This window comes from Arachis stenosperma, chromosome 1 (genome assembly GCF_014773155.1).
Source record: "Arachis stenosperma cultivar V10309 chromosome 1, arast.V10309.gnm1.PFL2, whole genome shotgun sequence".
In the NCBI taxonomy this organism is placed as follows: Eukaryota; Viridiplantae; Streptophyta; class Magnoliopsida; order Fabales; family Fabaceae; genus Arachis; species Arachis stenosperma.
In genome coordinates, this window is record NC_080377.1 from 3,883,995 (window position 1) to 3,909,306 (window position 25,312).

The 25,312-nt window shown below is 33.1% G+C and overlaps 3 protein-coding genes across 4 annotated transcripts; 1 reads left to right on the forward strand and 2 right to left on the reverse strand.

The window, feature by feature from the left end:
- The first annotated feature begins 5,680 nt into the window (after positions 1 to 5,680).
- Positions 5,681 to 7,359, forward strand: LOC130973887 (cytochrome b561 and DOMON domain-containing protein At3g59070-like). Its single transcript, XM_057898576.1, has 2 exons — positions 5,681 to 6,292; positions 6,814 to 7,359. The coding sequence occupies exons 1-2, from the start codon at positions 5,681 to 5,683 to the stop codon at positions 7,357 to 7,359; spliced, it is 1,158 nt and encodes a 385-aa protein (XP_057754559.1).
- Positions 7,360 to 8,218: 859 nt separating this feature from the next.
- Positions 8,219 to 13,646, reverse strand: LOC130966924 (uncharacterized). Its single transcript, XM_057891747.1, has 7 exons — positions 13,000 to 13,646; positions 12,317 to 12,813; positions 11,619 to 11,713; positions 11,394 to 11,516; positions 10,383 to 11,189; positions 9,469 to 9,688; positions 8,219 to 9,029 (listed from the first exon to the last, which is right to left on the reverse strand). The coding sequence occupies exons 2-7, from the start codon at positions 12,609 to 12,611 to the stop codon at positions 8,500 to 8,502; spliced, it is 2,070 nt and encodes a 689-aa protein (XP_057747730.1). The 5' UTR covers positions 12,612 to 12,813; positions 13,000 to 13,646; the 3' UTR covers positions 8,219 to 8,499.
- Positions 13,647 to 15,040: 1,394 nt separating this feature from the next.
- LOC130938044 (uncharacterized) lies at positions 15,041 to 20,142 on the reverse strand. 2 transcript variants are annotated; one of them, XM_057867126.1, is made up of 6 exons: positions 19,924 to 20,142; positions 17,831 to 18,048; positions 17,189 to 17,384; positions 15,664 to 16,371; positions 15,324 to 15,515; positions 15,041 to 15,226 (listed from the first exon to the last, which is right to left on the reverse strand). In XM_057867126.1, exons 2-5 carry the CDS (start codon positions 17,989 to 17,991, stop codon positions 15,324 to 15,326), a joined length of 1,257 nt encoding a protein of 418 aa, XP_057723109.1. In that variant the 5' UTR covers positions 17,992 to 18,048; positions 19,924 to 20,142; the 3' UTR covers positions 15,041 to 15,226. The 2 variants fall into 2 exon arrangements, with proteins under 2 accessions (XP_057723109.1, XP_057723108.1); XM_057867125.1 differs by having other exon boundaries at positions 15,041 to 15,515.
- Between the last annotated feature and the right edge of the window lie 5,170 nt (positions 20,143 to 25,312).

Below are 25,312 nucleotides of genomic sequence, written 5' to 3' on the forward strand. Positions count from 1 at the left end.
ACTTTTACTCCAACAGAACAGAGATATACCACTCATGAAAAGAAAACTCTAGCAGCAATCAAATCTCTTAAGAAATGGAAAATTGATTTACTACCCAGAGAATTTACATTAAGGACAGATTCAAGTTACCTAACAGGTTTTATACGATATAACTTAAAAGTTGATTATAATCATGGACGATTGGTAAGATATCAATTATTTTTGTTACAATATCCAATAAAAATTGAATATATTAAGGGTGACAAAAATGTTATTGCAGATACATTAACAAGAAAATGGAGTTCGTCTACAACGCATTAGATCAAGAAATTCAAAAATACGAACAAGAACTCGAAAAATGCAAGCATTGTCAGCAAATAAGGACACAGATCCAATCCCTAAAGAAGGCCATCGAAGCAATGAAATCAACACAACAACCGAAACCATCAGAGTTCAGCCAGCTAAGCGTGGTGGACAAATCAGGTGAAGAAAAAATTCCAGAAAATAAAACAATTGCTGAAATTATCAAAAAATCCACCCAAGATAAAAAATATTATGTAATTTATAATGGCCCCATGAAAGGAGTATATGATGCCTGGGAAAAAGCAGCACCATTTACACATCAATCAAGGATAATTCATAAAGAAGGGTTTTTAACACTGGAAGAAGCAAAAGAATCCTTCAGGGAATATGAAGCTCTTCATCCAGAGCAAACCCTAAAAAGAACAGATAAAGCTCCAATTCAAACCCAAAGAACAGGGATAATAAGAAACATTCCTACAAGGGCTGAAATCAAGGAAAAGAAAAGGGTCTGTAGATCAAATCTCAGAGAAACCCTTAACATAGTCCTGAATTGGACTGAAGAAAAAAGGGCAATCTTGGGATATTATCCTATTGCCAAAGAACAGCTAACAAAGCTGGTTATATTTCCAGATGCTTCCCCATCTGACACCTATTAGTTTTTCCAGTATGGATTAATTGATACAATTTTAATTTTTAATGATTTGCAAATTATTAGTGAGTTTCCTGCAGGATTCATTGATGCAGTAAAGAGATTTAAAAATATGATTGACAACGTAAATCCAAGGGATATATCCCTAAAATTTACGAATAGTCAACCTATTTTTAATGAAGAAGAAGAATGTTTGGTTCCAGCACATCAAGTAATCTTCATGTCCGTCTTCCCAGGAAATTTTCAACCAATTGATCAAATTCAAGATTTAACAATCTACAGTTATGAAGGAAGACTAGCCAGCACACTAGCAAGGGTCTTCGAAAGAACTCAAAAGATAACAAGGGAATCTCACACAAGAATCAATTATAAAAGCAGAAATACTTTGCTTGTGTCCAGTAAAAGGAATGAAATTGAAGAAAGAGAGATGAGACTCTTAGTGAAATTTGAATCAGCATTCTACAACTTATCTGGACTCTTAGAAAAGCTCCCCGAAGGGATAAAGAAGAATCTCTGCTATTTGATAAAAGACAGAGAAGACCACAAGTGCCAGCTATGTGTCTCAGAGTTATCTGAAGAAAGCAATAATGAAACGGAATCAACCCACATGATAAAGGAAGAAGACAACACATCTGAAGGACGCGTAATGAAAGAGGAGGACAGCACATCTGAAGCATCTCTCAACATTATTGCATAGTGACGTAAGCGCTTAGGTCATAGAGCACTAACAATGTAGCTGGTGCAAGATAATAAACAATGACGTAAGCAATGACGTCATAAGAAGGGTAAGGATGGGAATTGTCCATCAGACCCAACCATTATACATAGGTTGCTTAGGCAATTGTAGAAGGCATCAGACAATAGAAATCAGAAGGCTAAGAATACTCATATGCTAGGAAAGCAAGGAGGAAGCTGCCGAGGCGATTCTATAGTCTGAGGAAGAATTCCCTTAGGAAAAACCAATTCTAAACTCCCCTCTGGAGTTAGTATCTACAATCTCCCCTCTGGAGATAAAAACATCTTATGTAAAATATTCTAAATAAAGGAAGTTTTTCTCCAGAAAGGTACGCCTTTATCCTAATCTCTTAGTTATGAATTATTTAAAAAGTTTAGAATTAACGGAAGAATTTGATTATTATAGATTATCTGCTTTATTAGATAATGAAAAACAGGCTGTTCTAAAAACAGAATTAAATCTCAAATCAAATGAAAATTTTAATAAACAAAATCTTTTAAAAGAAGTTTTTAATAGAAAAAATATAATATACTATGGAAAAATTCAACTTGAAGCCCCTATAAAGATAAAATCCGCCAATGGAGAACTTGAAATAGCTTTGATAAATGATGAAGAATTGAGTAAACAGATTGAGAAAATTAAGGATCAACAAAAAAGATCTAAAATTGGATGGATTCATATTAGTACTATACAAGTCTTAATCAAATCTACATATATGAAAGGAATTAATTCACCAATAAGCTTAGCGATCTGTGACAAAAGAATTACTGATGACCCAATAGATCAAATAATTGGAATTGTTCATGGAAACTTGGCAAACGTAAATGTTAAATTCAATGCCCATCTTGGATATGCTATACCTTTATCAACTGAAAATCTTGGAAGATCTATAAGTTTGGCTTATAAATTTTACAGAAAGAATCTAATGGAACAAGATGATGAACCATTTTCAATTACATATGCAATAAATTATGCTTTAACAAATAGCCATCATAGTATAATATTTAAAAACAGAGAAAGAATTTATGTTGATGAATTATTTCAGAAAATTGTAAAAACAAAAATACCAAAATATAAAGTTATTGAAAATCCAGTTCTATTATTAAAAGAACCATCAGGAAAATTAGTTTCATCGAATTTTCAAATAAGAGAATCTAAAATTAATAGCCCTTTAAGTTTATCCAAGTTAAAGATTAAAGAAGAAAATTCTGAAATAAAAGAATTAATAAAAAAGGTCGAAAAATTAAATGAAACCCTAAACATTAAATTATGACAATAAATAAAGAAAAAATATATGTAACTTATCAAGACAAGAAACAAGAGCTCTTTGAAAGAGAAAATTGGTTGAATTATTTACAGTTTTCTGAAATAAATCAAAGAGCATTTGAAGCTCTAAAAATAATCTATGACAAGTTAAAAAGAGAAGTCGAAGAGCTAGAAAAATTAATAGAATATCTAGAAAATAGTGATGAATCAATGATAGAATTTGCAGAAATTCTAAGATAAATAACGAAGCATATAAAGATTGAGAGACTAGAAAATAAAATAAAAAGGAAAAGGGCGAAAAAATTAAAAAGTAAAATAAAGGAGTATAAAAGGGAATTAAATAATCTTCAGATCGAAATTGATGACCTTATAATAAAAAGGATAGAAATAAGAATAAATATAAACAAGTTGGAGTTAAACTTAAAAAATTTATAAATGTCTGGAAAACCATATTATGACTTAAAAGAATTAAAGCTATTAAAAGAAAAAATGGAGAATGAAGTTGAAAAATTAAAAAGATATTTAGAAACAACAGAAAGTGTAGAAATAAAAGAAGCTTTTGAGGATTTAAGAAAATATATTAAAGAAAAAGACAAACAGATAAAAGATTTTATATACAATAATCCATACAAAAAAGAATATTATAAACTAAAACAAGATTGAAAAATTATAAAAATCAGAATTATGGTCAATACTTTTGACTATGAATTGGCAAATTATTCGAAAAATTTTAAAGTCGTTTTACTGTTAAAAATTGGTATCAGAGCCAAGTTAACGATTAAGGATAACACTTTCTCTTTAAGCAACACTTTTAGTGACACGCTTTTGAATCAATAAAAAACAAAAATCTGTACAAGATACATCTGCACACTAGATGGACCCTTCTAAATATGATCTTGTAATATCATCAACCATCTTCTGCTCTTTTATGTGTTTTTGCTGATTTTCTTCTTCGTTGCTTTTTTATTTATTTTTTGAATTATATTACGTGTACATTAAAATTAACTACTAAAATTAATTATTAGTATAAAATATATGTTAAAATATAAATAAATATTAAAAATAAATTAAACTATACATATATTTATATATAAATATATTGATGATAATTTTAATAGCTGATTTTAATATATAAATAATATTTTTATTATTATTTTTCTATCATTTTATTCTCTGTTTTGAATTGCTGCACAATAAAAATCAGACATTAAATTAATCATTATGTATTTATATATAAATTTAAAATTATTTTTTATGTGTATTTTATATTTTAATACATATTTTATAATAAAAATTTACATGTAATTATATTCATATAAATTAATAATTAAATAATAATTTAACAGATTGGAATCAACTTTATAATTGATTTTTAACTAAATCTGTTTTTTTTTTAAATATTAACTTTATATATATAAACTTTTACCAAATCTTATATATAATTAATTTAATAACTAATTTTTAATATACATCTAAAATAATTGTTCGAGATTAATCACAGAATCAATTATATATCGAATTTTTGCCAACTAAAAGTATGAGTTGGATCAATTATATTCAATTAATTAAGCTATACTATTAAAATTTCAAATCATGTCTGACTAGTCGGTTCAAACTGAAAACTAGGAAATGAGTCGGTTGGTCAGTAAGTCCATGTTGATTATTATTGTTATAAAATATCAAAAATGTTATTTGTATCATACAAAAAAAATTATTAATTAAAGATAATATTTAAAAAATATTTCAATGAAAATATTTTGATTTAAATTAAACTGAACTACAAAATTAAACAAAATCATATCTAGTTCAAATCGTTTGATAAAATTCAAATTCAAAATAATTCTATAAAGATTTTGAGGATACGTTTCAACTTGATTCGTAGCATCACTTAGCAAAAGGGATCAAGAAAACTGATTCAAATAACATCTTTAGCACAGTTACTTCCATATATGAGCATGCAGATCCTTATCATTTAGAATATATATAACAGGGAGTGGTTCATTTCAGTTCAATTTGGATCCATCATTAGTCTAGCATAATCCACATAAGATATAACCTATAACTATAAAAGAACATTTCTTTCCAGTTACAACTGCTACAAAAGAAATAGAGCCTTAAATCTTTTTGACCATAATAACAGGCCTTAAATAGGAGTTGGCTTTTTATATGCCAACTATGGTAGGATTTAACCAACAATGGAAACAGAATTTGGAGTACCACAAAAGCAGGATTAAGGTTCTATGGTGATACCGTATTCATGTAAATTGATAATTAAAAATAATAAAATAATAATTTAATAAAAAATATTAAATTATTTAACCATTTTTAACTATCAATTTTATATAAAAATAAATATATATAAATTTTTATCATATTTTATATACATAACTGATTTAATAATTAATTTCTAATATATATCTAAAATATCTTATTTGTATCGTACAAAAGATATTATTAATTAAGGATAGTATCTAAAGAATATTTTAGTAAAATATTTTGATTTAAATTAAACTGAATTACAAAAGATAACAAAATCATATCTATTTCAAACCGTTTCATAAGATACAAATCCGAAATCATTCTATAAAGATTTTGAAGCTACGTTATAACTTGGATCCTATATAAATCATCATAAGCTAGTTACTACTCACTATTCATTGTGCCATCCTAGAGTTCAAACAATCACCATATTTAGTTTTCTTCTTAAACTTCAATCAATCTTTTCTTTTCTTTCCAATCACACATCCATGGCCTCAATCCATAAACTTGCGTGGTTACTCTCGCTCCTTGTGTTGTCGATCACAGCGACTTGTGAACCATGCAAGTCGTTCAATTTTCCGAATAACGTTAACTACGCAACATGCAAGGACCTGGGCGTTCTTGATTCATCACTGCACTGGAACTACCACCAATCATCAAGCAGAGTCGACGTGGCATTCAAGAAGGCCAACGCAACGGATTCAAGCTGGGTTGCTTGGGCCATCAACCCAACCTCACAGGGTATGGTTGGATCCCAGGCATTCCTTGCTTTCAGAAATTCTTCTGACGCTACTCTCAAAGCCTACACCTCTTCTGTCACGAGTTATGATACTCTTTTGGAAGAAGGATCTCTTAGCTTTCCTGTTTATAGCGTCTCAGCATCTTATTCCAATGGCGATATGATCCTTTTTGCGAGTTTCAAACTCCCGGAGAATACAACTCTGCTGAATCATGTCTGGCAAGAAGGCCCTGTTTCTGACGATGGAACTCTTGGGATGCATTCTTTGTCAGGACCTAACATTCAATCCTTTGGGACTATAGATTTTGTGTCCGGGAAGGTCTCAGAAACCGCCGGAAATTCGAAAATCAAACTCCGAAAGGTCAGAAATATGCATAAACTCTCTGTGTTGTAAAATAATTTCTTCCGTCCTTTTAATCAAATATATTAAGATATCTTCACAAAAAGATTTCTTTTAAAAATAACTGTTAAAATATGTTAAATATTAGATGAATCATATAGATCATTGACATTATTTATATTTAAATTATAGAAATATTATTAATATAATATTTTTTTGTATATCTTAATTATCTATTGATACCTTCTTCAAGTTGGAGCATGCAAGTTTTTAATATCCAACTTTATTAATATTGCCTCAAACTTTTTGACACCAAGAACTTTTGTAAAAAAATTGGCCAACTGAATTTTAGTGGAAACATAAGATAGAAGAAGGCATTGGTTCACGATCTACTTCAATGTGATTTGTGCCTTCATAAAAGTTTAAGGAAAAATGTTAGAGTATAATTAGGATCAATTAAAATTATTTAACATATTTTGCCAATAACCGCCTCTTATCATATCTTTATATATTTTTCTCACAACAACTTCTGCTTTCAACAGGTTCATGGAATATTGAATGGCATAAGCTGGGGAATACTGATGCCAATAGGGGCGATATTAGCTCGTTACTTGAAGGCGTTCGATGGTCGTTTGGGTGCCACGTGGTTTCACGTGCATCGAGCATGCCAATCCATGGCATATATCATTGGCATAATTGGCTTTGCAACTGGCTCATACATGACACGACATAACCGTCATCACTCTTCTCACGGATGCATTGGAATCACTCTCATATGCCTAGCATCCCTACAAGTTTGTGTTGCTGTGTTCTTGAGGCCTAAGAAGGATCACAGACATAGAATCTTCTGGAACATCTTCCACTATGTAGTCGGTTACTTAACAATTGGGCTTGGCATATGGAACGTCTTCAAAGGTATTGACATAATGGAAGCAAGAGGATGGAAGAGTGTGTATTTGGGTGTGATCATATGTTTGGCTCTAATTGCTATAGTCTTGGAGGTGATCACTTGGATATTGCTATGCATAAACAAGCTTAACACCCACTCTAAGGACCAAGCTGATGTGGTTGACCAACAGAATCCATAGTTAACAAATATTTCAGTTCTTTTTCTCTAGTTTTTTTATTCTTTATATTAAATTTATCTTAGTATTAGTAGTAGGTATCAGCAACTATATTCTTTTCCGTTTTGGACGGTTGTTTTTTAGGTTGTTACAACAATTTCGCATTGTAGCACATTTTTAAGTTAATTATATCGTTTATTTGTTTTTATGTATATATTTTTTCTTCCCTTTTGTTTCTTAGAATGCACTTTTATACTCTCCACTCTATCAATTGGGTTAGTCTTGTTACTCTCACACGAAAAAAAAAGGTAAAAAAGAAGGGGAAAAACGAAGGAGAAATGTTATTAGAATTATAAGTTAAATTTAAGATATCAAAATCCAATGAAATCCTTGTGAGTCAAAAGAAAAAGATCAGTTGGTTCTTGATTTAGATTATATTACATTAATAATATATGGTAATTTTAATTGGGTTAAATTGAATTTAAACGCCTTTAACTGAATGTATAAGTAATCAAAATTGACTACATTTAGTCTCATGCATCAGTCATTTGAATCTTAGTCTGGTCATCCTCTCTGTATTATGATATTATCATCCTCTAACAGCAATTTCTAACTTAAATATTTTTGTTAAAAGATACTTTAAAAAAAGAAAATCAATAAATAAAAGAAACTTTAATCAGTACCCAAGTCCAGTTTGGGAGTCCCGGTGTCCCAGGTGTTCAATAGATTTCCCATAATAATCATACTGAATCCTTTTGTAGTATACTTGTACATGAAGCTATACATGAAGGAAAATTGGATAGAAGGAAGAACAAACAAGAAAATTGTTAATATGCTGCTATGAAATAAATGAAAGTGGTAGCTAGTTAGACAAGAACTGAAATTAATCAACAATATCTGTCCGGTCCCTTATGAAAGAAATCTACATTCTAATACAATCAATATTCAAATAGAAAAAAACACACACTTGGAGACATTACCCCTTAACACTGTACACCTATATGGAAGGCAACTTAGAACAAGGTTAAAAACGAAGAATCACCTTTCCAACATCACTATTTACATTCAATCCTATCATACTAACATTAGACTCAAATTACAACAAAGCAAGAGATGGTTGCAGTGCTCTACAATCAGTCATCAGTTCTAGCCAAACAAAAATATTTATACAGCCATTTCAGCGGGTTCGTCAACTTTACAGTCCTCCATGGAAGTCCCAAATGCCTCCCTATCCTTATTATCGTTTTCGCCGTCTTTGTTATCAACATTGTCATTACTGTCCTTATTAGAATCATCACCATTATCTTCATTACCAATGCTATTCATCTCAATCTCATTGTTATCAGCTCGAGTATCTTTTTCTGACACAAGATTACTATTTTTACTATCATTATTATCATTATCACCATCATCATTGTTATCCCCATCTTCAGCAACACCCTCAACCATCTTTTCAGCAAAATCTGGTTCATTAATAGGCTCGTCACTCGCTGGAACTTCATCACATGAATTTGCAACACCAATAGAGTCCCCATCTTTAGCTGGGGACGTGGAATGCTTCGTGTTAAGGCCGTTAATGGCGAATATAGTTGAGGTTATATCAAGCTTCGGCTTAATACCAATCCACCTGTCCCCAGACCAATCTCTAGATATTCTTAGATCTTTCTTGCGTACTTTCATTAGCAAGCCTTCACCTGATATCAGAAGAATAACTCTATTATAAAGTGAAGACAAATAATAAAATAGGCTTATCTAATCTATAGGTCCTTGTAGTTTGGTCTAGTTTTCAGTTAGGTCCATATAATTTAAATTTTTTTATCAGATCCTACATGCATTGAGAACAGGAAAATACATATATTATAATGTCCCTAGAGCAAATTATTGTTAAAAAATTTGACTGAATTGAATTGAATAAATAGTTATAGTTTAGCTCACAAAATTAGATAAGAATCCATTGAATTATATAAAAGAGAGTTTCATCCAAGGACTTCATCAAACAATTTTATTCAATATAAGGACCTAAGTAAAAACTTCTAAATTAAAATGGCATAACTGAAAATTGAGTCATACTATAAACACTACATTAATTAAACCAAAATTTAAACAAAAAAACAGAACAGTAATATAGCATACCAGGAAAGTATGCTTGCACATTATCATCAACATAGTTATCAGTTCCAGTTACAACCCCCTCCCACCAGCCGTCACTCCACCATGCATCAATTGCAGTTCCAACTCCAATAACCAATTCTTGATCTTTGGAAGTTGGAGGAGCTGGTCTGATTGTCGATCGGCCAGGATGTCTCATCCCAAGTTTATCAGGCATGGCCAACTTGAAAGCAGGGATCCATTCCTAAAACATGGAAAAGATCAAGGTAAGAGTGTTGAATTCCAATTAAGATGTGCAAATGCAATGCATTGAAGGAAACTATACAACTTTTGTTTTGCAATATATCATTTCCCACTCAGTTCCAAGACTATTTTTTTTCCACATTAATTTTTTAAAAGGTTCTAACCATATCATACTCTACTTGAACTTGGGATTACAATCCTTGTCATTATTGGTCCTGACATACCCATTTAGCCTCTTTTTTTCTTCCCCCAAAATTTCAAAATTTCCATCCTTCTGAACTAAGAAAAACTCAATCCCTCAGCAAGACAAGCCTACATATCTTCTGTCATTCTTTCGTAGCATCACTTAGCATAAGGGATCAAGAAAACTGATTCAAATAACATACTTAGCACAGTTACTTCCATATATGAGTATGCAGATCCTTATCATTTAGAAGATTTATAACAGGGAGTGGTTTATTTCAGTTCAATTTGGATCCATCATTAGTCTAGCATAATCCACATAAGATATAACCTATAACTATAAAAGAACATTTCTTTCCAGTTACAAGTTGCTATAAAAGAAATAGAGCCTTAAATCTTTTTGACCATGATAACAAACCTTAAATAGGAGCTGGCTTTATATATGCCAACTATTGTAGGATTTAACCAACAATGGAAACAGAATTTAGAGTACCACAAAAGCAGGATTATACCTTAAGATTCCCACTTCCATCTTCATCCTGAATATCATCATATTGGACTTTCATCTGCTTCCGAGATACCTGCACAACCGTACACCTGAACCAGCAGCCTCTGATACCGCTATCCTGACAGAGGACCTCTATCTTGTCATCAATCCTGTATGTGACATTATACCAAGGTTGAGACTCAACTTCCTTCAGAGAAAACAATCTCCTATCTGCCCTAGAATTATTTACACCCTGTGAGTTTTTGTATACCATCATTTGCTGACTCCTAACTAACTTCCTAACTCCCCGCCGACCAATCAAAGACTGAGGGGTTCCCCTATCCCTTCTCTTGGCTCTGAGCTTTACAGTTTCACCTACACTCAACTCTTCATCTCCTCCTGCTAGGCCATTTCCCTTAGGATTCAGCATAGAATCAAATTGCAAGCAAGAAAGAATTGGTTGATCATAGTACCGACGCAGTTTACTCAAGTCAAACGGCTTGACTTTGTTGCTTCTAAATTGCCTAAAGCACATATGTATTCTATCTGATGAAGTTGGGGAAAAGCAAGGCATGCATTTTTCATAATGTTCACGACTTAAGACCGTGGTGGGACCATCAACACACTCTGCACTAATGACTTGAGAATAAGGTGTGATGAAAACTTCCCGGGGATGTGGATTTCGTACAGGAATCACACCCTTGACTTCCTGATTATGGTGAAACCACCTCACTTTGACCTTTTTCTGCCCCCTCCTATCTTCATACATATCCTCTAAATAAGCAACATAATGATTCTCTCCCTTGCCCATGACAAAAACAAATGATTGAACCTGGAAATCAGAAAGGAGGCAATGAGATATGTACAACTGGAAGATATTTTCCTCTAAGCTAAACTCAAAGCACCAGATCCTTCTCTGTATAAGCTATAGAATAAAATATCAAAGGATGAACAACAATACTTGAAACCTCAGTTCAAGTCCCTTTTCCAATACATCCATGTTTGTGTAGGAAGTGGATGGATGAGGGATACTTACAATTATTTTGATGCCATTCCTGCAAAAAGCATGATAATGTTTAAGCTGCTTGCCACATGTCCACGCCACTCCAGACCAAACAATGTCAGACTTGGATATTTTAGAGTTTTGGGTTAGAAATCCCTGAGCAAGAGATGTGTGTATACATCAAAAATATTAATTACAACCGGAATTAAATGATATAAATAAAGGAAGACAAAGAAAAAGTAAACAAGAGGGATATACCTTGCTATTTGCTATCGGTGCAGGAAGACCAGTAATTTCATTGACACTACCATTTGTGGTATCATAAGCTTGTCCAGAAGAATGACTAGGTGATCCTATGATATAAAAAATATACGTAAATAAATAAATAAGTAAATACATATAAAAGAAGAGAATATTTATAATCTTAAATGAGCTTTCACTATCATTTATACTATTTGTGAGCATCAGCTTTTATTTAAAAAAGAAAAAAAAGGAAACGACACTTGTAGAAAGGGCTATTATCCTATACAACAGGAATAAGTAAGAAGAAAACAACATTAGAGAAAAATGTCAGTGCTAAAGAGCTTTCAAAGTCCAGACTGCACATGATAGAGACTCCTTATAATTCCAGATTAAATGACATTATCAAAGATATTGAAGAAGATAAAACTATGAGAAAGATACATTTACATACATACATGAATGAGTTTTATGCACTCGTGCTACAAACAAGCTCAAAGATTTGTATCAGAAGATATGCATAAAGTTGCTTACACAAGAAAAATATACATATCACTATACATTAAGTTCCTGTAACTTGATTGCAACACAAAGTTGTAACATCCTTATATTATTTTTCATTTTGCAGCTGCACACATAAATTCAACCGACAACAGCTAAAAGGCATCAAAACAATAGTAATAAGATAAAGGCATAGAAAATAATTATCAATTTACCAGTTCTATCTCCCTGAAGATGCTGCTTCGAAAGCGTTGACGTCAGCCAATCAACCACCTCTCTTCTAGATCTCCATTTGAAACCGGCAGGAACAGAACCTTCCTTCCCACAAATTTCCAAAAACTCATCGGCCACAACATAGAACATGTGCCTAACACTCCTCTCAGTGCCCACAACAGCGAGTATGGATTCCCCTTCAGAATCCTTCAGGTAATAGTGGACCACACGGTTGCCACGCTCTTGGGAAACAAACTGCTCTTTCCATTCCACGAAACACCGGTCGGTTACAGCCATCTCGAAAGGAGCTCCAAGAGGAGTGAGCTAATGCAAAAACCAGATTTGCACTTGAATTCAAAGCAATGGCAAGGGGTCCAAACCCTCTTGTTTAACTTGTCCAAAAGGACAATCTTTCAGATCCAAACTCATAAAGTAATAACCTTCTAGCATATTATCATCCAAACAAACCCAAGACCAAAACAGCTTCAATCTCCTCACCCTACTTAGCAAAAAATATCAAAGATAATTACTACAGAAAACACATAACCCTTTCAGAAACTCTAATTATAAAGATTTTCCCTTTCTAATGATATCCAACAAAAAAAGCAACACCAACAAAAAACCAAAAAAAAAAATCCTTTCATCAATCAAGAAGGACTATGCAGTTAGAGAAAAAACGAAACACCTTGTGGACAAAATTGAGCCTTTTCTCTCAACACCAGAAAGCCTCTTGAAGAGGCATGATCCTCAGCTGAAACTGAAAGTTCTTTGAAACTTGACCTGAACCACAAAGCAATATCAATTTAATGCATCTTCACAAACAAATCAGAGAGAACAACCGTCAGAAAAACCGATCCAGGATCTGAAAATTCCAGTAAGCAAAAAAGCTATTGGGTTTTTGGCTGCTCCAGAGGATGTTGCATAAAAGGCAAAAGGGTGTCCCGAATTGCAGAAAAGATTGAAACTTCTTTTCTACAGAAGACAGTTATCAAAGACGTTGATGAGTGATCATGGGTCACTAAAAAGAGGATCTTGAACTAACAGCAGCTCAGAGAGAGCACGGAAGAACAAGAGATGGGGGTCAGTGATACTGATGATGAAGAAGAAAGAGGGTACGTTGAAATTGCTGAGAGAGTTGCAGAGCTGAGAGATTGTGCATCCAAAAATGAAGCGGCAGGTTTTGGATGCCAGAAGAAGGAAAAAGGTGGGGAAGTGGTTGTTGGTTTTTGCCTTTTTGGAAGAATTAAGGTGAAAATAATCGGTTAGATGCAAGATTTTGGTAGAGCAGTTAGATACAAGATGCTTAGTTAGATGGAAGACCAGCAATTTTTTTATTTTTTATTTTTTTCCCCACAGCATATATCGCCCATAATCTTAAGATGAGAATATTCATTTATATTATAATGTGAAAATTTTACCATCTATAAAAACCAGCATATATCCGACTTTCCTTGGTACAATTTTTAACCGTGTTTTGAAAGTTTTTTATTCTAGAAAAAAAATCTATTCTGTTAATAAAAGAATTTAATTTTATAGTTTGAAAGCCTTTTAATCTATTCTTTTCATTTTAAGTGATCTTGTGTATTCGGAACTTGATGGCACAAGTAAAAATAACAAAATTCTAAAAAGAATATTGAAAATAAAAACTAGTCATTCTAAAAATAACAAAATTCTAGAAGAATATTAAAAATAAAAATAACAAAGTACTTAGATGCGTTTTCGTTTGCGTTTTTATTTTCTACTTTTTTATTCAATATCTTGTTTTTTAAATTGTGAAAGAAAAAGAGAAAACAGTAAAAATGACAATTTTATTTTCTATTTTCACTTCTTATTTTCTCTCTTTTCTTCATCAAATTCTTAAAATAAAAATATAAATCAAAAGCACCCTTAGCTTTTTATAACATGATCCTTTAGTTAGCTTTAAATTTGATACCAAAAACTAGTTAACGAAAACTTATATCAACTGCATTTACACTATTTTTTTATCTCTAAGAAAAAAAACTTTATATATTCTGAATTTAAAATGAAAATAAAATGATGAACTTCTGCTATCATAATTATTGGCAAAAAGTCTAGCTAATTTTTTTTCTTGTTATAGTTATGTTAGTAAATATCTTAACAAAAATAAATATACTGAAATAGAGATAATACAAGAATTTATATAAAGTGAATGGTCATAAAATTGAACAGATGTTGACTATTTTGTATACAAGTTTGTATAACAAATACAATTACCAAACTAGCATAAACTCTATATTTATAAATCCCAAATGCAGAGATAGGAAACACAGCCATATGAAGAATAAGATGACGAAAATAAGGTTCAAGATGAACAAAAAGTGTTGTGTTTGCAAATTGATGAACAGGGTTTGATCTTCCTCAACTAAAACAAGAGTTTTATATTTTAGTAATAATAAAAAGTATCTAGATTAACTTCCTGGTTTCAAATTATAATCCCTTCATTACAAAGAAATGACAACGCAAGTCCAACATGGTGATTAGTTGTTAACAGTGTCCCCAAGTCAAATTGTTGACGACAACTAATATGCTGATAGTTGATAACCAAAATTCTAAGACAGGTTATATATAACTTTTCTGGTTATTCTCTAACATCAACTAGAAATCCAAGCAGAAGAGAGAACCATGGCATATACTCATACAAACCCAATTCAGTGAAAAGCTCTTAATTGCTTGCACAAGTCAGCATCCAAATTCTGCAAATCAGGTAAAACTCAGAGCAGTGCCAACAATGCTTACTAATTCAGCAGTTCAGCTATACAGATCTCCATGCCAACATACTATATCGAAATTCTCGTATCTATCAAGTGAAAAAGATCAAAATGGAACTGCTATTTTCCACCTAGCTTCAAGTTAAAGAAATCAAGCATTGGCATCTTCATTTGCTTAAGCCACTGCCATAAAGCAATAAATGAAATCATTTTGCCATTAAGTTGCACAAACACCAGTGTTACAACTTATAAGCATTCATATACTTATAAACTACCGTACTCAAGTGCCGACGTTAGGTGCACGGGCTGACACTGGTGCACCAAGAGAGTATCTCCACTGATCACAAGCTGAGCATTTGTCCAACTTCACACTGTTTTCCAGCGTACAGAATTTACAAGACCAAGTACTGTATTTGGTGGCAAAATCTTTCGGCTGTTGTGTGCCACACAACTCACATAATGGAGCTAATGTCTGCAGTGGTTCAACATTATTCACATGCATTAGAGAAAGGCCACAACACAATCATTGTAAGAGTAAACTCGCCAAAAATGTTTATTGTACTTTGTGACAAACTGAAAAAAGGTTTGCAAAGAATAAAGCACTATATTTTGATACTTACTTTATTTAACAGAGTGCACATTGAGCACTCCCACATTGCAAGTTCTTCAGAATGAGATGTATTATTATCATCAGAAAGTGGAGTGGAGGAGCTTGGAATATTTGCAGAAGTAGATCCTATCCGAGAATTTGACTCAGAATGTGAAATGCTTTCTAATCCACCAACACCCCTTCCTTGAGTCACAGTGCATTGTTCAATGATAGATCCAATCTGTGGTGCATCCATGGTCAAATCAACATATTTAGGGGTACTAGACGAGCAATCCAGTAAACTTGAATCCATGACACGACTCCTTTTCTGAGATTTCAGATCCAAAGGTAGAGAAGAATTGTCTCGAAGTCTTGAGCTACCCACATTTTTACCCTTGCGCTCAATATTCTCAGCAGGTTCAAAGTTAAAATCTTCATGATCTGAAGCTTCACAGGTTTGAGAACCACACCATATGTCATCCTGTAATCTCCTTTCTGCAGCCATTGCAGCCGCTTGCACTGGAGTAAGTGCCTTCATTATAACACTATCACCCCCAAGACGGTTAGGTCCAGAGGGAAGGAGTGATCCCAATCGCGATCTCTTTTCTGCAGCTGCAAGTGCTGTTTTACGGAGTGATGAAAGGGGTGGCTGCCGGGAATGACCACCTAAGCGCCTTCCTGGAAGGTCAAACCCCTCTCCCGAGCCAGTTACTCCATTGGACATCAGCTCTTCACATTCCTGTATATGATCATTAACATGGAGGACAAGAAGAATAATAGCAACTTAATAAGAAAGACATAGTTTACTACATAGAATTCACAGCAACAGGGAATGAATGTTTCAACTTTGCAGGAACTTTTATAATAAATACTACTATTTATAAGACTTGTTTGCTACTACTAAAGCTGTAAAGCAATACATCAAAAGTGAAAGTATGGAGAGGATTCTATAAGTATATCACTACCTGCAGAGTCTAGCACATCTAGTGGTTGGAGGAAAGTTACAAGAGAGAGAACATTTTGTTCCCCATCTTTTTCATTTTCTTTATATTACTATTATTTTTCATTATTAAGTTGGGAGCTAAGGTAAAAATGCTCAATGATCAATGGAGCCTTAATATTATAACAATCTAGCTCTCACATATTACAGACATACTTATAGCTAAATAAGAACATTATTAGATTAAACAACAACAACAACAACAATAATAACTCTTGAAATTGAATGATATAAATAATTCACAACATCAAGCTAATTTGATTAAGCAAAAACATTTCACTTCAAAAATCTAACGGTGAATGTTATTTGCATGTACTATAAAAGAATGACAGGAACAAATTGAAGGAGTTCAAGCTTAATATCCTTTAGTATAACAAAGAAACTTAAGGCTTAAACAAGAAAAATATCAGATAAAAGTTACTCTTGAAATGAAATGTAATACATAAATTCCAAACACCAATGTGATTGTATAAAACAACGAAAGTGTTCTTTTTAAGAATCTAGTATAACAATCCACATGCATGAACAATTAAAAGAGGAATGGAACAAATAGAACCTTTCTAAGTTCATCCCAAAGCTTGTAGAAGTTGGCATTATGAGGACCATGGGCATTATGGCAAAGCTCATGAAGCATCGTATCCAAAACTTGATCAAATGGGTAGAAGTCCAAATCCCTGTTCGGTCTGCGCAATCGCAACTTCACATGTATACCAGCTCCAACATTCAACCCCAAAAGTCGCGGATTGTTTGGGCTACAATCATTTTGGCAAGTTCTTCAATAATCTCACAAAAAGAAAAGAGCAAAACAGACTCACTCATCAAGTTAAAAATAAAAAATTCAGTTTCATTCCCCTGCCCAAATCCCCAAACTGAAAAGTCATGCTGCATTTAAGCGAATGCAGCATTGAAGAAACTGCATAAGGGGCAGAAACAATGTTTCTACTCAAAATATTCTGTTAAAGTTCTAGTTGTTAGACATTGGAACCCCAATAAAATTTAGTAAAATCAACAAATCACAAAAGAACCATAAAAGAAAAAGTAAGCAAAATATCTGATTAAAAATGCGGTTTTTTCCTCCCCTCTTACCGCCATTGCTTGGATCATTCTTTTTCCATTGCTGCATTACCCGTTCAAAAAACCACAAGAGAAGTGAATGACACTAAAAGCAAAATCAAATTAAAAACAATAGTTGAATTACCAGAATTCAGAGAGAACCTTGACCCTCCATTTGTGCTTGCGCATAATGGGCTGGACCTGTTTGGCGATCTTCTCCAACATCTTGGTGGCTTCTTCTTGCAACGGCTTCCTCTTCAGAGCGTTGATTTCCCAAACCTTGTGGAGATCGCCAACATTGTTCATGACTCCCAAAACCCTAAAAAAATTCCCCCTCAGAATTGTGGAATGCGTTGCTGCGACCTGGGTGAACAGAACAACCGTTAGGATTGGTTTTCAAAGAATTCTAATTAGGTTTTGATTTTGGTTAAAGCTTTCGGTGACCATGCCTGGGAGAGGGTCAAGGATTCCTCCAACAAAACATTTACCAATTGAGCCCAATATAAGAACTAAAAGTAATGATAATTATCAAGGTTCTGAAAACCGGACCGGTCATCAAACTGCTTTAGTCACTGGTTCACTGGTTTATTGGTCCAACCAATCTAACTAGTGGTTCAACCAAAAAAACCGTTTTAGAATAAAATAATAAATAAATTATAAAGGACCAAAGATGAGGGTACTCCAAGAACTCCTATTAGATGCAACAGCATTCAACATTATCACATATTCTCACACACACATACAAAGCCTTAACTCAAAGAACAACCACAGCAAGTGACTTGGAAAGAAAATGTAAACACCGAAACAATCACAAGCATACAGAACATGTGAATATTATTATAGCAAACATAATAATAAAATAGCTCTTCTAATGCATCTCCGAAAATATTCCAAATCAAGAAAACTACATAATATGATCCACTTGATTCAGAAAGCTACATATATTAGAAAAATTAAGAATCAACTAAAAGAAAAAGAAAAGGAAGGCCTGGTTGATTCGATTCAATTGCCTGAGATGAAGAATCAAACAGGGCTGAGAAGCTGAGAGTTTAAATGTTAAACCTCAATATTCAAATAACATGACTCCATTATTGTTATTATTACACCCTTCTAATGTCACAAACTCAATATATATTATAGTCCGTTGACACTTGTGTATTCACAACTTGCCTCATCATTCTGATTCAACCTTAAGTAGAAGAAAAAGTCCCAATCAGCTTTCGTTACAATTTTATCCAAAGAGTTGGGGTTTTGGTTCGGAGTTCATGCCAATGATAATGACGAGAGGGATGAATCCGTGAATCAGTGACATAGGCAGTGCAAATTTTAACAAAGTTCATCACAATGATTAATAACAACAAAAAGCACTGAGGGAACACTTAGTAATATAGGCAGTGCAAATTTTAACAAAGCTCATCACAATGATTAACAACAACAAAAAGCACTGAAAGAACAGTGAATCAGTAACATAGGCAGTGCAAATTTAAAATTTAAAAGTTAACAATTTAAAATTTATCATCAAATACAATCAGTGAGCAAAGCCAATCAATCAAGCACTGACTGAGCATTCTGTTCTGATTCTGTGACTGGGAAGCAACAAATTCAGCAACAAATTCAAGTTACAGCAACAAATTTAACAAATCCTAGTAAAGTCTCGATTTACAGCAAAAAGGCAAATTTATTGATTACCAATTCAGGCACATGCAGAAATACAGGGAGAAGGGAAATCTGGAAAAGAGAGAACACTAAACCAAAACATTAACCAATAATCACAGAACACTAAACCTTCACCCAGCAATTACAAACAAAGCCAGCAATTACAAACATTAGCACATTATAAAACATTCCAAAACACTAAACCTTCACCCAGCAAAACGAGCAACTACAAACAAAGCCATCAGTAAATGTGAACAAAAAAATTAAGAGCCATCAGCAACTAACAGAGCCATCGAGCCATCAGTAACAGAGCCATCATTAACAGAGCAAAGAATTGAAAGCAACAGACTAACAGAGCCATCGAGCCATAAGTAAATTTGAAAAAAAAATTACAGCCATCAGCAACCAGCAAATACAAGACAGATCCATCAGCAGCAGACAATTACAATTTACAAAACATTACAAGAAAAAAGGAACAAAAATTGAACAACAATTTCAGAACTTCAAACCAAGAAGAAGACCGAACATTCAGAAATTGAAAGGAAGAAGCGGAGGCGAAGAATTGAAAGCAGGGCCACTAACCTGGGTTCCCTACCGAGAAGCCAGCGAAGATGAAAACGACGTGCCGAGCTACCTGGGAAAGAGGAAGATGAAAACGAGGTGCCAGCGAAGACGAAAACAACACGGGGAAGAGGAAGCAGCGGCGGCGCTAAGGACCCGGGGGCGGCGGCGGCGGCGGCGGCGGCGGGCTACGGTTTTCCTTGGGTTCAGAGGTCTCCAGGAGTGCACGATTGGGGGAAGGGGGGGGGGGGGGGGGGGGAGTGTTTGGTTCACGAATGGTTTTGCTTTTGTTTCGTTATTTTTTTTTTCCCAAATAAATCGGCCGTTTCACAGTTTTCAAGCAGTTTTCGCTAGGGTGGCAACGGGGCGGGTTTTTGCTCTACTCGATCCCATCCTGCTCAACAAAAATTCGCATTAAATCTGCGCCACTTCTATCTGTGGGTAGTAAAATATTAAATCCTAACTCACTCCTGGGTATTCGTCCCTCCCCTATCTGCCCCAATAATTATTAAATTCAAAAAATAAAATAAAATTTTAAAAATTATATAGCCATTATTTACATTCATAACATAAATTAAAGTAAAAATTTAAATATGATACAATATTATTAATCATTTTACTAATTATTTATATATTACATATATTATATATTAAAAATATATATATATTTATATATCTATTATATATACCGGGGCGGGTAGGGGCGGGTTTAACCTAAACCCGACTCTGCCCCGCCCCACTCAAGAACCCACCCGGCTAAAACCCGCCTCGGTGCGGGTGCGGGTAATTACCCGCCCCGAACGGTAGGGGCGGAGCGGATACCCGCGGGTTCGAGTAGTATTGTCACCCCTAGTTTTCGCTCCAACGGGTATATGTAGCGGATCGGACTGTTTTTATTGTCGGTTCTCGATTGAACTGGTTCGACCGGCCGATTCAGTCCAATTTTTAAAACCATGATAATTATTCATATGAGAATCCTTAGATAATTTGAGTTGATATTAAACTATTTAAAATAATATATATTAACATTTAAATTAATATTTAGTTAAATCCCAAAATAATTATGTACCTTGACATCTAAATAACTGTTAAAAATAAAATAAAATAAAAAAACACCAAAAACTAAGCAAAATATATCGGTGGAATTTGGGCCTTTGGAGGGTTGGTTTTGTTAGGATTTTTTAGGTGGACCAGTTCTATTCGGTTCAGTTAGAATTTTCAATGTTAAAACCGAAAACCTAACTGAACTGTGGAAAAAATAATAAAACGTGATTTTTTTGTTTTTTCTATTTTTGGTTTATTTGATTTTTGATTTTGGTCAATTTTATTCGGTCCGGACCGATTTTGAATACCCCTATCCACCATGACCAGCAATAGAATTGACGCACATATGACATAATAATTGAGCTACCTATGATCGGTGGATATCTCGATTGCAAAATATGTGTATGGCCCGTTGTACTTTCAAACTTTCCAGTAGCCTTTTCTCTGCTACATAATTACACGTATCAGCCAATTACATCCATTCCCAAACTGCACACATTTTCCGTGATACTTCAATCAATCAGACTCAAACAGTCCCCAACGAATATTATAATTCTTCACTGTCAATACAACATCCTCTTTGCTTTGGAACCGCTGGCAAATTTGAAACTCGTTTGTGCCAAACATACCAGGCCTGTCTCAATGAATATTAGGCAGTTGTTGATCTAAAAATGCCGATTGATTCATTGCCTTAATATCCAAATTAGAGAAGTGTGGAGGGTACTGTTGTGTCTGAGAGCTTGACTGAGCTTGTGATCTCCCAACTCGTGTTGTGTCTTTCTCGTTGTTGATATCATCACCAATAATAGGTGGTTCCGAATCTGACCTATCATTGCATATAGCCTCAGTAAATGGATCTCTATCTCTGACCTCCATGAATGCTGGTGCACCATCCAATATAGGTGATGCTCTCATTCCAACTGCAATCTCTTCGAAGGTACGCATATCACCCAAGCCATCTGCATTATTTGCCTTAATGGGCAAATCTGCTGCAAATGACGGAAACAAAACATGAGTCGTAACCTCATGATGAGTTGGAATGGCGCTAGAACCTCCTTCTATCACGCCGTTGTAGATCCACCCGAACTACCTTTTACATCAACCATTCTCGCAAACAAGTTCATTAGCCCCCAAATCTAGAAATCTAGATTGACTGTGAAATATAACTCGCATGTCGTCATCGCCTAGCATCTCATACTTTCCAAACTTAACATAACCTTGCCTGAGTGAGATAGGAATCCGGAAAAATAATTACTTTACAAATTTTTTGCCACACTTTTCTAACTTCTGTAATATACTATTTTGTAAATCCAATAAACTTATTGAAGGATTTACAAACACTCCAATATGCTTTTTACTAGAGAAGGCTACACCCTCACTTGTGTTTTCATCAAATTTTTCTCAATAATGAACTAGTAAAAACACACTTTCAATCATCTCTTTCAAAACTTTCAATTCATCTATGGCTCATTATATATCATACTCGTTTATTTATAGGCTCTTTATCTTCATAAATCATCCCAAGATCTTGAACTTTATGTTTTCGACTATAAATCATCCTAACCTATTGTGCTTTAGATTTTTTCACCGTAAATCATGTTAGGTTGTTGTGTGTTGTGCTAAACACATAAATTGTGCTATCCCTAGTGATTTAGGTTAAAAACATGTAAACCATACTACTCTAGGACAAGTTATATTTAACTTGAAAAGCTCAGTGCTTTGGAACGATTTATGTACATTTCTTGAAGGAGTTTCATGTATAAATTATTCTAGGGTGCGGTGTTTAATATATTATCTAATACACAAAATTTTGGGATAATTTATATATTAATAGATTTAGGAAATTCGTATTTTAAAATTTCATTTAAAAAAATATGATAAAATTGATTTTTTTATTTTATTTAAATAAAAAAGCCTAATATTAATTGTTGTATTGACTATATAAAAATTAACTCTCAATTTGACATATTTCCAAGCATTAATCATGTAGACATGTTGGAAAAATACTTAGCACGCAATGTGGGCAAATAAGGGGTTGGAGTATTTGTTTTTTTATCACTAAGACTGCGTTTGTTTTTAAGAATAGGATAGAACAAGATAGGATAAGACACTGATGAACAGAGATACAAAATTTTGTGTTCTTGTATTCTATTTGGTGATAAACTAGAAAAAATTATGAAAATTCAATTTATTCTCATTTTTTTCATTCAAAAAATTTGAGATGAAAAATATAACAATAAAAAATATAATTATGAAAAATTAACAAGAATAATGAAAGAAAAAATAAAAAAATAAGTTGTGTCTCTTGTTAGTGTCTCAGTATCATTCCTGTCAGGATAGACACAAAATACACTAATTCAATATCTTTGGACACATTATCTCTATCCATGTCTCCTCTGCCAAACACGATTTTGTGTCTCAGTGTTCTGTCTCTGCAAACAAATGCAGTCTAAGGGAATTAGAATTGTCCATGCAGAATGATCATGTAAAAGAAAAATGTGGGCAAAAACTATGTCCAGCGCATTTTTTCACACCAAGTTGAAAGGTCTAGTGGTCCGCTATATTTTTAACAAGAGGTACAAAAATAACAATTATTCTCCAGATACAAGTTATTTACACATATAAGTCCATACAAGTCATTTATATTTACGCGCCCTACACGTTCTTCTTCTTCTTCTCCTGATACTTCGTCTTCTTTTTCTTCCCCTTCTTTTTTGTTATTTTTCTCTTTTGTTATCGTCGTTACCAACACCACCACCTCTTCCTCCTCCTCCTCCTTTTCTCATTGTACTTTTTTCTCCTTCTTCCTTTTTCTCATTCTCCTCTCTCATCTTCAACAATATGATCATCATCGTTATAGCATCGTCGTCTTCTTCTTATACGTATCGTCATTATTATTATTGTTATCGTTATCGTAAAAATTTTGTCATATTGATGACGTTGTCTGATCCAAAATTTTTGCCATAAAATTTTCTCAATTTGTATAGTTGCAGCAAATTTTGGAGTAAAACTAAGACATTTAGGTGTGTATTGTTTAAAAATTTTCGATAAATTTATACTGATAAATTATGGATAATTCAAAGTTCTTCCTCTTCCTCCTCCTCATCTTCTACTTCTTCTTCTTCTTCTTCTTCTTTTTATCATCAGCTTCTTTTTTCTTATTCATTTTTCATTTCTTATTTTACCTTCTTAAGTGTTTTTCTTATTCATCCTATTCTTCTTTTTTCTTATTCACTTTTTTATCATCATCTTCTACTGCTTTTTTACTCTTTATTAACAAGAATAAAAACAAAAAAAAAATTAAACAAAGAATAAAAAGAAACACATAATGCTACAAAATTACTTAGAAAATGATGAACTTACATTCATTTAACTAAAAGAAAGAAAGAAATAAGAAAAAAAAGAAGAAAAAAATGTAGTATTAGAGAAAACATTTTTGTGTAGTTGCAGCAAATTTTGGAATAAAACTAAGACATTTAGATATATTGTTTAAGATTTTCCGGTGAATTTGTACTGATAAATTCTGCATAATTCAAAACTTTCTCTTTCTCCTATTCATCTTCTGCTGCTGCTTCTTTTTGTATCATCATCACCATCTTCTTCTTTTTTTCTTATTTATCTTTTATTTTTTGTTTTACCTTCTCAAGTTTCTTCTTATTTTATTCTTTTTTAATAAAAATAAAAACAAAAAATCAAATAAAGAAGAAGAAGAAACACATAATACTGTAAAATTACTTAAAAGAGAATGAACTTACATTCATTCAACTAAAAAAGAAAGAAATAAGAAAAAAACGAAGAAAAAAATGCAACATTAGATAAAATATTTTTGTTTTGTTGCAGCAAATTTCAAGATAAAACTAAGACATTTAAGTGTATTGTTTCAGAATTTTAAGTAGATTTGTACTGATAAATTATGCATAATTCAAAATTCTTTTTCTTTCTCCTCCTCATCTGCTGCTATTTTTTATTCATCTTTTTCTTCTTGTTTTGCCTTCTAAAAAAATACATAATATTGTAAAATTAATAAAAAGAGAAGGAAAAAAAAGTGCAACAACAACAGCAGTAATAAAAAAAATGACAAAGATAATAAAACACGGAAAGAAGAAAAAAGAACGCGCAAAAAAAAAGGAAGAACGCAAAGAAAAAGAAAAAGAAAAAGGAGGAAGAGGAGGAACGCGAGATACAAACGCTGGAAAAGGAACGTCATGAAAGTAGATTTTGTCGGATCAGAATTAACATTAACTTATATGCCAAAAAAACTTATATGTATAGCAAATCTCAAAAAATCAGCGTTAACATACCAACAACCTCTCCAAAACAATTGTACCTATCATACGGTTACCAGGCAAGGCATTCCATGGAACTC

Excerpts from the sequence above, each read along its gene's own strand:
- LOC130938044 (XM_057867126.1), bottom strand. The coding sequence starts at position 17,991 with ATGAACAATGTTGGCGATCTCCACAAGGTTTGGGAAATCAACGCTCTG. Across the intron at positions 17,385-17,830 it reads AAGGTTCTCTCTGAATTCTG|CCCAAACAATCCGCGACTTT; the intron begins GTAATTCAACTA and ends AAATGATTGTAG. Across the intron at positions 16,372-17,188 it reads TTTGGGATGAACTTAGAAAG|GAATGTGAAGAGCTGATGTC; the intron begins GTTCTATTTGTT and ends GATCATATACAG.
- LOC130973887 (XM_057898576.1), top strand. The coding sequence starts at position 5,681 with ATGGCCTCAATCCATAAACTTGCGTGGTTACTCTCGCTCCTTGTGTTG. Across the intron at positions 6,293-6,813 it reads CGAAAATCAAACTCCGAAAG|GTTCATGGAATATTGAATGG; the intron begins GTCAGAAATATG and ends TGCTTTCAACAG.
- LOC130966924 (XM_057891747.1), bottom strand. The coding sequence starts at position 12,611 with ATGGCTGTAACCGACCGGTGTTTCGTGGAATGGAAAGAGCAGTTTGTT. Across the intron at positions 11,714-12,316 it reads TCTTCAGGGAGATAGAACTG|GATCACCTAGTCATTCTTCT; the intron begins GTAAATTGATAA and ends TTTATATCATAG. Across the intron at positions 11,517-11,618 it reads CACCGATAGCAAATAGCAAG|GGATTTCTAACCCAAAACTC; the intron begins GTATATCCCTCT and ends TCTCTTGCTCAG.